Consider the following 12,207-nt stretch of genomic DNA (forward strand, 5'->3'; position numbering starts at 1 on the left):
CATAATGCATAACTTGTGCTCATAATTTCTTCAGTGGATCTGATGCACCTCTGGCTGAGCTGTTCACTGGCTGAGGTAGTGGTTTGTATAGTTAGGGGCAGTAATGTTGCCCATCGGAGATAACTATGCAATCTACTGCCTTGCCAGTGCTGCTCGCTCACTGCGGAGGCGCTGGCCCCTCTCCCTGCTTCTGAACATTAAAGACAAAGTATGTGCTAGAAAAATGGAAGGTTGTTCTGCCTCTTTCTTTCAGTGGCCCAGGTCTAGTGCAGTGTTCGGCACCTCTTATGTTCTGATGAGCTCAGATAACTCTGGATAGATTCCCACCGGGTGACCTTGAGCAACTCGTTTAACCTCGTTGGGTACAACGATGGCCAGTTGTGGTATGGAACAGCGCAGAACCATATGCCCCAGTGCCCTGCAAATGGTAATGGATTTGCATTCAGAAAACTCTTCCAGTGTGATAAAAACCGTGGAGGTTGGAAAAGAACGCTGTACATCCTTAGAAACTAAACACATTATTGATGAGGGGAATTCTTGTCTGCACTTTGGGGGATTTCTTGGTGGTGGTGGTGGTGGGGCTATAGAACCACTATAACCCAGCAGCGAGGGCTTTGGAGTGATGCTTCAGAAAGAACAGGCGTCATCTTGGGATGCATCACGCCCCCAAAACGGAGGAAGAAATCATTATCGAAGGAAAAGACATACAGGATGCAGAAGATGAAATGGCTACAGAAAAGATGTTTTTAACTACTAAATAAAATAGAAGCTAAGGGGCCCTTTTACTAAGGTGTGCCGAAAAGTGGACTGCACTGGTGTAGGCGCGTGTTTTGGATGCGCGCAGGTCTATTTTTCAGCGCACCTGGAAAAAAATAAGCCTTTTTTTTTTTGTTGTGGCTGAAAATGGACGTGCGTCAAAATGAAGTCCATTTTCGGCCTGAGACCTTACCGCCACCCATTGACTTATCGGTAAGGTCTCGCCTGCTAACTGGGCGGTAAGCATCAGCACGCGTAAACTGCCGATTACCGCTGGGTAAGCGCCAGGCGGTAGAAAGTAGAAAATGTTTTCTACCGCGTGTCTCGGACGCGCATCAAGAATGGAATTACCGCCGGGGCACGCAGCAGCCGGGTGGCAGTTCCAATTTGACGCGCGTCGGCCGCTCGTAGGTGCCTACGCGCCTTAGTGAAAGGGCCCCTAAACCATGGAATATTCTGCAAACGGTCCTTGATATGCGAAACCCCCAAGGGGAGGGGGCAATTCTGGAAAGTTAGGCGCCAAAATGCTGGACGCCAAGCACAAATTCTACATTGGCATTTGGGTGCCCAGCTTTCATTAAAGAAATGCAGGAGTGAATTGACAATTATGTGTCAGCAGTTAGATGTGTTCACTTATGCCGTGGCAGGTGAAATGTGGCACTTTAGCGTGTAAATAATGCTTTTCTAATGCCTCAAGAAGTAATTCCCCCTATAAATAAGATTTATTAGTTGCCTAAAAACCTGGTGAATGAAGGAGAAAATAGAGGTGGAGCAGACATGAACATTGATGAGAACAATATATCTGCCATTTTGGAACAATCGATAGAAAACTCTACGGAGAGAGCCACTCTTTTGGTAAAATTCGTTTTTGAACAAGATCTCAATACCATTCTAAGACTTCACTTTAGACAGTCAAAAACTCCTTTCGGTGGAAATAGGATTTGGATTTATCCAGATGTTACAAAATCGACCCAAGAAAGGAGAAAAAAATTTTTTGACGGTGAAACAGGAAGTTTTGAAACTTGGGGGGGGACTTTCTTCCTTGCTTATCCATGTAAATGGAGGAGTGGCCTAGTGGTTAGGGTGGTGGACTTTGGTGCTGGGGAACTGAGTTTGATTCCCACTTCAGGCACAGGCAGCTCCTTGTGACTGGGCAAATCACTTAACCCTCCATTGCCCCATGTAAGCCACATTGAGCCTGCCATGAGTGGGAAAGCGCGGGGTACAAATGTAACAAAATAAAATAGATACTATTGGAGATTCTACATGGAATGTTGCTATTCCACTAGCCTGAAACCACTTGAAATCTCCAAAATCACAAAATCCTTGGAAGAATCAAACACGCAAATCACAATACCAAAGATTAGAACTAGGTGTGTGCAAACAATTCACAAGCCAACTGTTAAGTTAAAGTTATTATAGGGAGCCCTCGGAAAATACTACTTTACGGCAATTTCACATTATTTGCCTAGTAGCATAGTCTCTCTTCATCGGGTCATCCCTTAATAAACTATTGGTGAATGCTGTGATTGTTGCAAACACACTGCCGAAAGTGCTCAAAAAATATATATAATGTGTGCATTAAATATAAAAAATGAAAAAACTTTAACTTAACTTGCATGCCACTGCATGTCTCACGTTGTTGGAGTCCACTTAGGCTTCCCCTAAATTACGCCCGACGCCGCGGGTTTCAATGTTTTCATCAGGGACTCGGGTTAACATAGTCCGCCTTAAATCCTTAGGGTGGTGGACTTTGGTCCTGAGGAACTGAGTTCGATTCCCACTTCAGGCACAGGCAGCTCCTTGTGACTCTGGGCAAGTCACTTAACCCTCCATTGCCCCATGTAAGCCGCCTTGAGCCTGCCATGAGTGGGAAAGCGCAGGGTACAAATGTAACAAAAATAAAAAAATGTAAATGTGTGATTCGATATGCTGATGTAAAGTATATATTTTATACACCTGAACAATTAAGAGCATTTTTGGATTTGAAAAAGTTATAATAATGTTGGATTATAAATTTGGTGAGGTAAATCACATGTAGTCTTTCCTAGGTTTGAATTCTACTTAATATCTCCTATTGATTCTGTCTCGTCCCCACAATTATTGTGGTCTAAGAAAGCTGATTATAATTTGCTAAAGGTTAATTTTCTATTATATGTTAATACAAGCTGTGTTTCTGTTTCACAAGTGTATAACTTGTAAAAAAAATTATAAATAACAATAAATAAAGAATTAAAAAAAAAGCTTTTCTATAACAAGGTCACGTAATTGTGGGAGATGCCCATGTGAACACCCCTTCCACTTGTGCGCTATGCAACTTGTGCAATGAGGGGCCAGTTTACCAAGCGGCAGTAGCCGCATCTGCTGTTTTGGCCGCGGACCAGGGCCCTTTTTATTGCAGTGGGTAAAAGGCCAAAAATCGGCATGGCCATGTGGTAAAATTGCATTTACTGTGTGGGGGGGGGGGGTGTACTTACGATAAGGGCTTCTGTGGTAACTGAGTAGCACATGGCACTGCCCGATACCGCCAGGTTAGTGCCGCGCTAATAATTACGGAAAAAATGTCCATAGTGCTGGAAATGGCATGCGCTCAAGGTGGAACTACCACAAGCAGCCGCGTTGAGCCGGCAGTAGTTCTGGGTTGCCGCGTGGCAGCCCTTTATTAAAAATGGCTCCTGAGATTCTAGAAAATTCCTTAGGGCTACATTCTATATATGGCACCTGAAAATTCTGCATGGAAAAAAATTACACCTAGGTGTATTCTGTAAAGTACGCGTAAATTTTATAGAATAGGCTTAAATTTCCGCATGGTATATAGAATAACGCTAAGCTCCTCTCCACGCGGCCATTTATGCCACGTTTTACTTGGCATAAATCCCAACGCCTAAATTAGTCACAGAGCGGGTGTATTCTATAACAATGTGCATAGATTTTAGAAACGCCCACACTCCGCCCATGGCCACGCCCTCTTTCAACTGTGCGATTTAGAATTTATGCGCACCATGTTACAGAATAAGCTTAGCAAGTTGTGTGTGTAAATCTTAATGCCAATTAGTGCTAATTGCTTGTTAACGTCCAATTAACAGTTCTGATTAGCTAGTTAACCAATTAATTACGTGCTTTGTTACAGAATACGCTTCAATTTCCACACGGAAATTAAGGTGGCATATATAGAATCCCGGGGTTAGAGCTCAACTAGCACTTGTGCGTGAATCTGTAACATTTGCACGCTAACCCAGGGATTCTGTATAGCATTACCGAAATCTTGTGCGCAAATCCCGGTCGTATTCTGGATTTGCGTGTGCAATTTAATTAACAAGCCAGTCAGCACCGATAATTGCCACTTAACCAGCAATTATTGATACTAATTGGCATTAACTAGGATTTACACGCACAACTTGCTAGGCGTAATTAGTAAAGTGGTGGACGTAAATTCTTATGCGTGCTGCCAAAAAGGGGGTGTGGAATGGGCAGGTCATGGGAGTTTCTAAAATCTATGCACATTGTTATAGAATACACCCAGTCTCTGCCTAATTTAGGCGTCAGTATTTTCACCAAGTTGTACTTGATGTAACTGCCCGTGACTTAATTTAGCTATGCGTATTCTATAAACCACATGGAAATAAATACATAAGTATTGCCATACTGGGAAAGATCAAAGATCCATAAAGCCCAGCATCCTGTTTCCAACAGTGGCCAATCCAGGTCACAGATACCCGGCAAGATCCCAGAAATGTACAAAACATTGTATATTGCTTATCCCAGAAATAGTGGATTTTCCCCAAGTCCATTTAATAACGGTCTATGGACTTTTCCTTTAGGAAGCCGTCCAAACCTTTTTTAAAACTCCGCTAAGCTAACCACCTTTACCACATTCTCTAGCAACGAATTCCAGAGTTTAATTACATGTTAAGTGAAGAATAATTTTCTCCGATTCGTTTTAAATTTACTACATTGTAGCTTCATCGCATGCCCCCTAGTCCTAGTATTTTTGGAAAGCGTAAACAGACGCTTCACATCTACCCGTTCAACTCCACTCATTATTTTATAGACCTCTATCATATCTCCCCTCAGCCACCTTTTCTCCAAACTGAAGACCCCTAGCCGCTTTAGCCTTTCCTCATAGGTGTATTCTATATTTAGACGTACTTTACAGAATACGCCTAGGTGTAATTTTTTTCTTGGCGCAGGTTTCTTTTTTTTAGGCGTGATTATATAGAATCTAGTCCTAAGTGCTGGTATTCTGTAATCTGAGGTCGCAAAGGGCGTTTACATTTAGACACTCATGTTATAGAATGAGGTGAGCAAATAATTTCTCCTGAGGGAATTGTGCAAAAATTTTGAAAATGCTGCAAAAATTTGTATTCTTTATTTCTAATTAGTATAGAATTCCTCCATCATAAAGGCCTGATGCCCCCAGCTTTCTCCCTGTTCATGCTGGGCCAGCCCACAGTAGTCTCACTTCAGCTGCATTCTATCATTATCACTAAAGCTCCTTCCCCCAGCCTGAGAAAATCAAGACCCTTTTGCACAGCATTTGTCTTGGGACAGGTTTAAGTAGACTCTGCCCCAGTGAAGTTTCCTGTAAGATGCTGATCATCCACAGTGCTTTGAAAAGAACCAGGAGTTGAAAACAGTATCCTACCTAATTAGCCTATTGAGAAAGTCACAGAGAAGGGAAGACATGTGGCATTTTATTTATAGTGTGCGTAGTAAATTTAAAACAAATCGGAGAAATTGTTTCTTCACCCAACGCATAATTAAACTCTGGAATTTGTTGCCGGAGAACGTGGTGAAAACGATTAGCTTAGCAGGGTTTAAAAAGGGGTTAGACGGTTTCCTAAAGGACAAGTCCATAAACCACTACTAAATGGACTTGGGAAAAATCCACAATTCCAGGAATAACATGTATAGAATGTTTGTACGTTTGGGAAGCTCGCCAGGTGCCCTTGGCCTGGATTGGCCGCTGTCGTGGACAGGATGCTGGGCTCAATGGACCCTTGGTCTTTTCCCAGTGTGGCATTACTTACGTACTTATGTGATATAACCTAAATCGCTGTGGAGACATGCATAACAATAGAGTGTATTGGTGCCGTTAAACATTTTTTTTTTCTCATTGTGGCCAAAACTGAATCTGTGGTTGAAATTTGCTGCTTGGTTTTGACTGAAACTGAAGCTGAAACTGGCCCAACCCCTGAATGGTAGGAGCCTTCGCTCCCTCTCTCTTCCTCCGCTGCTGCTTCCCCCCCCCCCCCAAAAAAAAGAAGTTCTCCCAGACTTAGTGTACCGTCCTGGTGGTCTAGTGGCTAGTCGGAACAGGAGCGAGCCCCACTTACTCCTGTTCATGCTGTCTCCACAGTTAAAATGGCTGCCGGGACTTCCAGTGGTAGTTTCGCAAGATTGCCGCTGGAGTTCACGGCAGCCGTTTTGAGATTGAAGTCAACATGGGTAGGAGGGCATTTTCTGTTTGGGAGACGAGGAGGAGCATCATGGGATGTAGCAAAAAAGGTTTTTTTTTCACATGAAAGTTCCCTGACATTTTTGGCCAAAACCAAATTTCAGACTGATTTTGGCATTGAAGCTGAAATTCAGGTGGCCTCTGTCATGATGGTCTAGCCAGAGGGCTTTAGAGGGAGGGTTGCAAAATTGGGGCTAAAGGTTCCCCAAAAATCCTGCTTGGAGCCATTATGCCCGACACCAGGTGCCCTTGGCCTGGATTGGCCGCTGTCGTGGACAGGATGCTGGGCTCGGTGGACCCTTGGTCTTTTCCCAGTGTGGCATTACTTATGTACTTATGTCCTCTACTTGGCTCACTTTTATTACATAGAGCAGTGATTTAACCTATTGTGATGTCATAGTGGCTCATTCCACCAATAAGAGCCAACCTCATTAGTGATGTCACAATGGCTTGATTGTATAGAATGTTTGTACGTTTGGGAAGCTCGCCAGGTGCCCTTGGCCTGGATTGGCTGCTGTCGGGGACAGGATGCTGGGCTCGATGGACCCTTGGTCTTTTCCCAGTGTGGCATTACTTATGTACTTATGTACCTATCCTGTTTATTTCTCACATACGTGTCACGTGTGAAGCATTACGGCAACCTTAAGCTGCATTGAATGCTGTGTTAAGGTTAGGTAACTCCTAAATCTACAAAGTAACATAGAGGTCACCCCCTATGGTTATAGCTAACCCCCAAAACTTAAAATTTGCAGCAGTTTAAAATTTCTGTTAATTTCTCACCCTTTATTTTATTTTGTGAAATTTGGTGTGAGAATATTTCCTGCCTATTTGTACTATGCTCACAATTTTTTTTTGTTACATTTGTAGCCCGCGCTTTCCCACTCATGGCAGGCTCAATGCGGCTTACATGGGGGCAATGGAGGGTTAAGTGACTTGCCCAGAGTCCCACTAGCAACATTCCATGTAGAAGTCGGCCCTTGCAGATCACCAATGTGGCCGTGCAGGCTTCTGCTTCTGTGAGTCTGACGTCCTGCACATGCAGGACGTCAGACTCACAGAAACAGAAGCCTGCGCAGCCTTCTACATGGAATGTTGCTAGTGGAATAGCAACATTCCATGTAGAATCTCCAATAGTATCTATTTTATTTTTTGTTACATTTGTAGCCCGCGCTTTCCCACTCATGGCAGGCTCAATGCGGCTTACATGGGGCAATGGAGGGTTAAGTGACTTGCCCAGAGTCACAAGGAGCTGCCTGTGCCTGAAGTGGGAATCGAACTCAGTTCCTCAGTTCCCCAGGACCAAAGTCCACCACCCTGACCACAAATTTTGCATCATAGCAGCTCGTCATCTCAATAAAAATTTTGTGCGTGGAAAACTTAAACACACAGTTTTATTCACTGCGACTGTAAAATCTTCACAGATGGCCCTTGGCGTACTAACATCCATTATTCTGTGATAGCGAATGATGTTTTGGATTTAGCGCATGAGAAGCCGGTATGCTCAGACCTAGTTCATTTACCTAAGCTGTCAAGGCCCCTTTCAATAGCGGTCTGTTTCTTAAAAACCGGAACATTCTCTAGCTTACAAGCTTGCATTACACTCCTCGAAACTGAATGTGTGCTTTGAGCTCTAGTAAGAAGTGCAAAGGTCCAAGCGGGGGCGTAGCTAGGTGGGGCCACGGTGGCATGGGCCCCACAGATTTAGCCCTGGCCCCCTCTACTTTCAACCCCCCCCGCCGCCGACCCTCCCCTGCAACTTTCGATCCCCCCTCCTGCCGCCACCGCCACTCCCCCGCTGCCGCTAGGTACCTTTGCTGGTGGGGGTCCCCAATCCCCGCCAGTCAAAGTCTTCTTCAGTGGTGGTCTCCAGCGCCTTCGCTGTTTCTTTCAGTCCTGACTCCTGATGTCCTGCATGCATGTCCATACAGGTCAAAAGTGGCTGGGGGGGGGGGGTCGAAAGTGGCGGGGGGTTGGCGGCAGCAGGGGGAGGTGGGCTAAACTGTGTCCCCCCCCACCTTGGGCTCCGGACCACCTCCCGGCGAGGTCTGGCTACGCCCCTGGCAGGGGCGTATCTGCATGGGGCCACAGGGGACCCCCCTACCGCTGTCAACTCTCCCCCGCCTACCGCCGTCACCTACCCCCGCCGAGGTCCGCTTCCTCCGGTCCGGTGCCTTTAAAAGTATTACTTCAGCTGGCGGGGGACCCCCAACCCCCGCCAGCCCAGCCGAGGTCTTGTTTTAAGAAGTTCTTCCATCCTCGTGCTATTGAAAACTGCCTGCCTGCATCCCTTCCAGTTTCGGACTGAGTCTGACGTTGCAGCACGTTGTACGTGCAGGACGTCAATGTGCTGCGACGTCAGACTCAGTCCGAAACTGGAAGGGATGCAGGCAGGCAGTTTTCAATGGAAAAACTTCTTAAAACAAGACCTCGGCTGGGCTGGCAGGGGTTGGGGGTCCCCCGCCAGCTGAAGTAATACTTTTAAAGGCACCGGACCGGAGGAAGCGGACCTCGGCGGGGGTAGGTGACGGCGGTAGGGGGGGGCGGCGGCCAGGGGGGCTATAATGTGCCCCCTCACTCTAGCCCCTGCCCCCCCCTACCGCCGAACCTCAGATACGCCCCTGGCCCCTGGGTCCAAGTTGTGTCTCCTACGTGGCCATGCTCGGATTTGCCTGTCCTTTTAAATAAAGACTGGCAAGAAAATGGTTCCGGTTGGTTTGGGCGGCCTTTTTATATAGCATCTCTCTCCTGGAGCCCGCGGCCTGCTCCTTAAAACCTTACCTCTGTGACATTTGAGGTGGTGCTCTGCCTCCTTATTTTATCCTCTTGGAGGAGGGGGTGGGAAGTGTATGGGGTGGGGGAGGGTTTTGGGTTGATTCTGTTGGGTGGGGTGCAGCTGCGAATGTTCCTTTTCTCATATCGCTGGATTTGTTTACTTTGACTTGTCATCAGTACAAATGGTTGAATCATAAATAAAGGCTGACAGTATAATAGTTGATATAAAAATACTTATTTTCTAGAAATGTACTATAAAGATATTTGTATTTCTTTCTAAAAATTGAACCTAGCTGCAGTCTTCATTTTCAGCATCAACCCTGTCTAAAGCTTCATATGGCATGAACGTAAGTCCACGAGGTCGCCCATGTAGCTGCTGAAGAGTTGTTTGTACCCTCTCTGGAAAAAAAGATCAATTTTGTGACATTCTTTCTCCTTACAACATCTGATAATTAGCCAACTGCACCAGGAACTCAGGGATACCATGGCCCGGAAGCCAGCTGAACGGGTTAGTCTTTGGACCTAGTCGGCCAGTGTAACGGACTGAACTAAAATCCTTTGCATAGCCTTACCTGCTTTCTAAAGAGAACCCTACACAAGTGATATGGACAGGATGATTCCCGTCTGCCATCTTTGATGATACATCATGCGTCACTAGGCATTTTCTAGAACAGGAGTAAACAGCTTGAACGTTGCAAGCTGCATTCACTCAGCAGTGATCAGGTACACAAGTGTTCTTTAACTTGCAAATACATTTATAGAACCATAAAGTTGCCCAAAGGATATTATTGGCCCCATTTTGCAACTTTCATTAGTGCAATACAAAGATTTCTAGTATATACAGCAACTGCACCTTAACACAAGAACAACCCTTAACAGTGCTTTCACTTTGTTAAATAGAGGGACCATTTGCTTTTCACAATTCCTGGTTACATTTGAGTCAGCTCGTAACTGCAAAGCAGTGGTCTATTAGGTGTGGAGTTGAAGAACTTCCAGTGAAGGGGGATGGGTGAGGCATGAGGAGAACTTGCCTGCTTTTCACCGGCTTACAATATCCATTGTTGTACATAGAGCTGTTACCTTCCCCTCTTGGTCAAGAACGCAGTAAGTGAGCAGAGATGGCTTCCTTCTGGAGAATCCTCTCACGTGCCTTTCCTCTGATTGCCAAGAGGGATCACAAAAACACTGATGTCATCCCCTGAGCCCAGTTTGTCGTTGGCCATTCTCCACCCTCTCTCCTTCAGGACACCTCTAGACCTGGAGACCAGCTCTTGGGCTACTTTGGTAAACCTACAGCACCAAAATGACATGACAGAATTTAGCAAGACATGTTTCACCAATGGGTGGTGGAGTCCATACTCTCAGGGGTAAATTCTATAAGTTGCGCCTAAAAATTGGTGCAAAATATTTAACACGCGAAGAGGCATATTTTCAAAGCACTTAGCCTCCCAAAGTTCCATAGAAACCTATGGAACTTAGCCTCCCAAGTGCTTTGAAAATATGCCTCTTAGTGTAATTCAATAAGGAGTATACATCACGTCTAGAATCACGCTTAGGGCATAAAACTGTGTGCAGTTAGGACTTCTATATCAGGCTTAAACGCTGGTGCCTACATTAGGCATGGTTTGGTCATATTCTATATCTACGTGTGTAAATTTAGGAACGCCCCTAGAACACCCCCTAGCCACACCCCCAAATATTTGCATGCATGTCATTATAGAATATGATATGCATGCAAATCCTAATTATTGCTAATTGTAATTGGTTGCTAACACCCAGTGATCGACACTGATTGGCTTATCACTCAAGTTACGTGTGTAAATTGGGTGTGCGTAACTTGCTTTGCCATATATAGACCTTAGTAACATTGGCATAAGAACATAAGAATAGCCATGCTGGGTCAGACCAATGGTCTATCTAGCCCAGTATCCTGCTTCTAACAGTGGCCAATCCAGGTCACAAGTATCTGGCAGAAACCCAATTAGTAGCAACATTCCATGTAGAACCCTAAAGAATATATCGGGGTAGGCTATCCACCTAAGTGGATGAACACAAACTCCCATGAGGTAATGATACAGATAAAAAAAAAAAGTGGGAAGTGGACCAATGACTCCAGGACGCTGAGACAGTGGTGGTATATAAAGGAGAAAACTTTATTGTAGACTCGACACAGTACTGTGTTTCGGCCACAGGCCTGCCTCAGGAGTTTGTCGCTGGCCAAATAGAAGCAGGAGATTCTACAGCTTGTTGACCAATGCATGATAACCGCTCGTCCTATTGAAATACTACGATTAGACGGATTTGAGTGTGTAAGCTGTTGAGGTATTTCAATAGGATGGGCGGTTATGCATCGGTAAACAAGCTGTAGAATCTCCTGTTTCTATTTGGCCAGCGACAAACTCCTGAGGCAGGCCTGTGGCCGAAACACAGTACTGTGTCGAGTCTACAATAAAGTTTGCTCCTTTATATACCACCACAGTCTCAGTGTCCTGGAGTCATTGGTCCACTTCCCACTTTTTTTTATCTGAACCCTAAAGAATAGCAAGATTCTGGAATCCTAAAGAGTAACAAGATTCCATGCAGAATCTCAACGAGTAGCAACATTGCACCTGCAGAAACCCAAATAATGCCATCCATGTCCAGTAGCAAAGCCCTGGCCTTCTCTGTCTCCTCCCCCGAGCCATATTGCCCAATTCAAAATGAAACCCAACTGTGCCAATCGATTAACTGGCTATTGGACTGAGATCCATCAATTGTTTCATTTTGAGGTCATCAAAGGATTTTCAGTTGCTGCTGACCTGGTCAGATTTGATCCAACGAAAGGCTCAGTGTGGTGTTGCCAGTTCAATGAGATATCTGGTTCCCTTAATAATTCCACTTTTGAATGCTTTTCTAGCTGCTGGACATGGCATTGTTATAGGGTGATGCATACTCGCTACACATCAGTTTGCGACATTTTATTTCTTTTTGGACGTACCTGCTTGGGTGATTTGGTTTATAATCCGAGAGGATGGTTCTGACAATGTCCGCTACTTCCTGATCGTTAACCATGTCCCAGAGTCCGTCAGTGCCCATGACCATCACATCGTCAGGCTGGTGTTTGTACTGCATGAGGTCATAAACTCTGACCTGAAGGAGGAAGGAAGTCATAGCTATGCATCTCTCGTGAGAAAACTGGCCAGTCATCAGATAACATCATCCATCATTTCAATGCATCTTAA

At 45.1% G+C, this 12,207-nt stretch overlaps 1 protein-coding gene across 1 annotated transcript in view; it reads right to left on the bottom strand.

The window, feature by feature from the left end:
- Positions 1 to 9,284: 9,284 nt before the first annotated feature.
- PPM1J (protein phosphatase, Mg2+/Mn2+ dependent 1J) overlaps positions 9,285 to 12,207 on the bottom strand; it is a 52,479-nt gene continuing 49,556 nt past the window's right edge. The window contains exons 9-10 of the mRNA XM_030220964.1: positions 11,964 to 12,115; positions 9,285 to 10,276 (exon numbers count right to left, since the gene is read on the bottom strand). Of these exons, the coding sequence (XP_030076824.1) occupies positions 10,129 to 10,276; positions 11,964 to 12,115 (300 nt within the window). The 3' untranslated portion in view covers positions 9,285 to 10,128. The remainder of the gene's footprint in view (positions 10,277 to 11,963; positions 12,116 to 12,207) is intronic.

This window comes from Microcaecilia unicolor, chromosome 12 (genome assembly GCF_901765095.1).
Source record: "Microcaecilia unicolor chromosome 12, aMicUni1.1, whole genome shotgun sequence".
Classification (NCBI taxonomy): Eukaryota; Metazoa; Chordata; class Amphibia; order Gymnophiona; family Siphonopidae; genus Microcaecilia; species Microcaecilia unicolor.